Consider the following 1,909-nt stretch of genomic DNA (forward strand, 5'->3'; position numbering starts at 1 on the left):
CCTGGAAGGCGGCGTGCAGGCTGCAGCTGCGGGGCAGATCCTCGGGACTGGCCACCTGGATTTTGGGCTCCTCCAGTGCCTGGCACAGGGGCTTCTGCCAGCACAGCACCAGGGACTGGGTGAGTGCTTTCCTGGGGCCCGGCACGGCACAGCAGTAGCCCAGCCCGGGTGGCAGCATCGTGGGGCCAAGAAGGACTCACATGGGAACACTGCTGGGGCTGCTGCACCTGTGAAACCAGACCCCCACAGCGGTAGGGCGAGAAGGAGCTGGTGTCACTGATCTCCAGCCTGAAGGCATCTGGGGACAAGAGGAGCACAGATGTCACATCAAGGTCACTGTCAAGGATTGGTGAGTTCCTCAACCCTGGGCTGGGGCAGTCAGGATCCCCCTGGAGGTCTCACCGAGCACATGCACAGGGACGGGCTCCTGGCCGTTCAGCTCAGTCATGCCCTGCACGCCAGAAAATGTCACCAGGTCACCATCGCAGAAGAGGTGGCCATGGCTGTTCTCTGTCCCCATGTATGTCACCACTCCTGGGTTACCCTGAGGAGGGGAAGGCTACATGAGAGTGGGGCACTGGACTAGGGTGGCATACAGCCAGTGGAGGAGGCAGCAACATTTTGGGGGACTTGCAGGGGCTGCCCTCCCTCCTACCTGGGAGATGTGCTCCACAGCAGCAGACACTGGATCCCCTTCTGCTGGGTCATCAACCACAAAGCGCTCCCCGAAGTCACAGAACAGCTGCCTGGAGAGGACAGGCGGGGTTTTGCCAGAGGAAGTGCCCCACCAAGCTGCCCCAGCACTGCCATGTCCTGCCCAGGCCAAGCAGCCCTGCCAGGGGGCTACCGGGGACAAGGTCTGCAGCACAGGGCTGGGGCTCTGGGGCTGAGGTGACCCACAGCCAGTGCAGGACCCCATGAGACCCCTTACCCTGCCAGCCCCTTGGTGTCAGCCACGATGAAGCAGATGCCCTGGGCATGGCAGAAGTCCCCGACACGGAGCTGCTCCTCCAGCGGGGACTCGGTCAGCACCACCACCTGTGCCAGGTGTGTCAGTGAGCGCTGCCACCCCGGGGCTCCCCCCGGTGCCGGCATGCAGGCTCACCTGGAAGGAGGCAAGGAAGGCCTCTGACAGCTCCCCAGTGTGAGCCTCGACCACCACACGGGGGTTCAGCTCAGCCAGGGCCCGCTGGGATGCCTTGGCACGGTTCTGGCCCAGATCACTCTCTTCCAGGAGGAACTGCAGAGTGGACACATGGTGGGACACCCTATGGGTCTGCGGTGCAGCTCACCACTTTGGGGTGCTCCACAGGCCCTATCTGCACTGGGGAGGGGGCCTCTGCTAAGGACCTTACCTGTGACAATGAAAGGCATGCTGTGCCTTACCAGCCTCCCCAGCTTGTACTGGTGATTGGAAGCCCCTCTCCCCAAACCCAGACCTGCAAACAGGGATTCTCCCAGCTGCACCTGCACCTATTACTGTGACATCCAGGCACTTCCGTACCTGTTACTGGGATTCCCACCTGAGTGTGTACCCGCACCAAGATCCTTGTAAGTACCTGTATATGTTATGGGCCCTTCCCATCCATTCCTGTGCCTGTTACTGGGATTGCTGTCGGTACCCATTATTGGGGTTCCCCTCTATACTCATACGTGATACTGGGGCCCCCACATAAGTCTGTACCTATTACTGGCACCCTTATCAATACCTATACACGTTATGGGGCCCCTCATCCATACCTGTACTCTGGGACCTGTGCCCATACTCGTTACAGGGACACCTGCCTGTACCTCTGCCTGTTACTGGGGCCCCTGGCTGTACCTACTATCGGGATCCCCACCCATATCTGCACTCACCGCCGGCATCCTCACTAGTTCCTGTTATGAGATCCTCACCTGTGAACCTCAC

At 60.6% G+C, this 1,909-nt stretch overlaps 1 protein-coding gene across 1 annotated transcript in view; it reads right to left on the reverse strand.

Moving 5' to 3' along the window:
- The window catches only part of UBA7 (ubiquitin like modifier activating enzyme 7), a 7,687-nt gene extending 5,821 nt beyond the window's left edge, over nucleotides 1-1,866 (reverse strand). Inside the window, 7 exon segments of the mRNA XM_031058221.1 lie at nucleotides 2-94; nucleotides 201-298; nucleotides 403-544; nucleotides 656-746; nucleotides 932-1,038; nucleotides 1,106-1,240; nucleotides 1,858-1,866. Coding sequence (XP_030914081.1) covers nucleotides 2-94; nucleotides 201-298; nucleotides 403-544; nucleotides 656-746; nucleotides 932-1,038; nucleotides 1,106-1,240; nucleotides 1,858-1,866 — 675 coding nt within the window.
- Nucleotides 1,867-1,909: the final 43 nt, after the last annotated feature.

The sequence above is a fragment of the Geospiza fortis genome, unplaced genomic scaffold (assembly GCF_000277835.1).
Source record: "Geospiza fortis unplaced genomic scaffold, GeoFor_1.0 scaffold78, whole genome shotgun sequence".
Lineage (NCBI taxonomy): Eukaryota > Metazoa > Chordata > Aves > Passeriformes > Thraupidae > Geospiza > Geospiza fortis.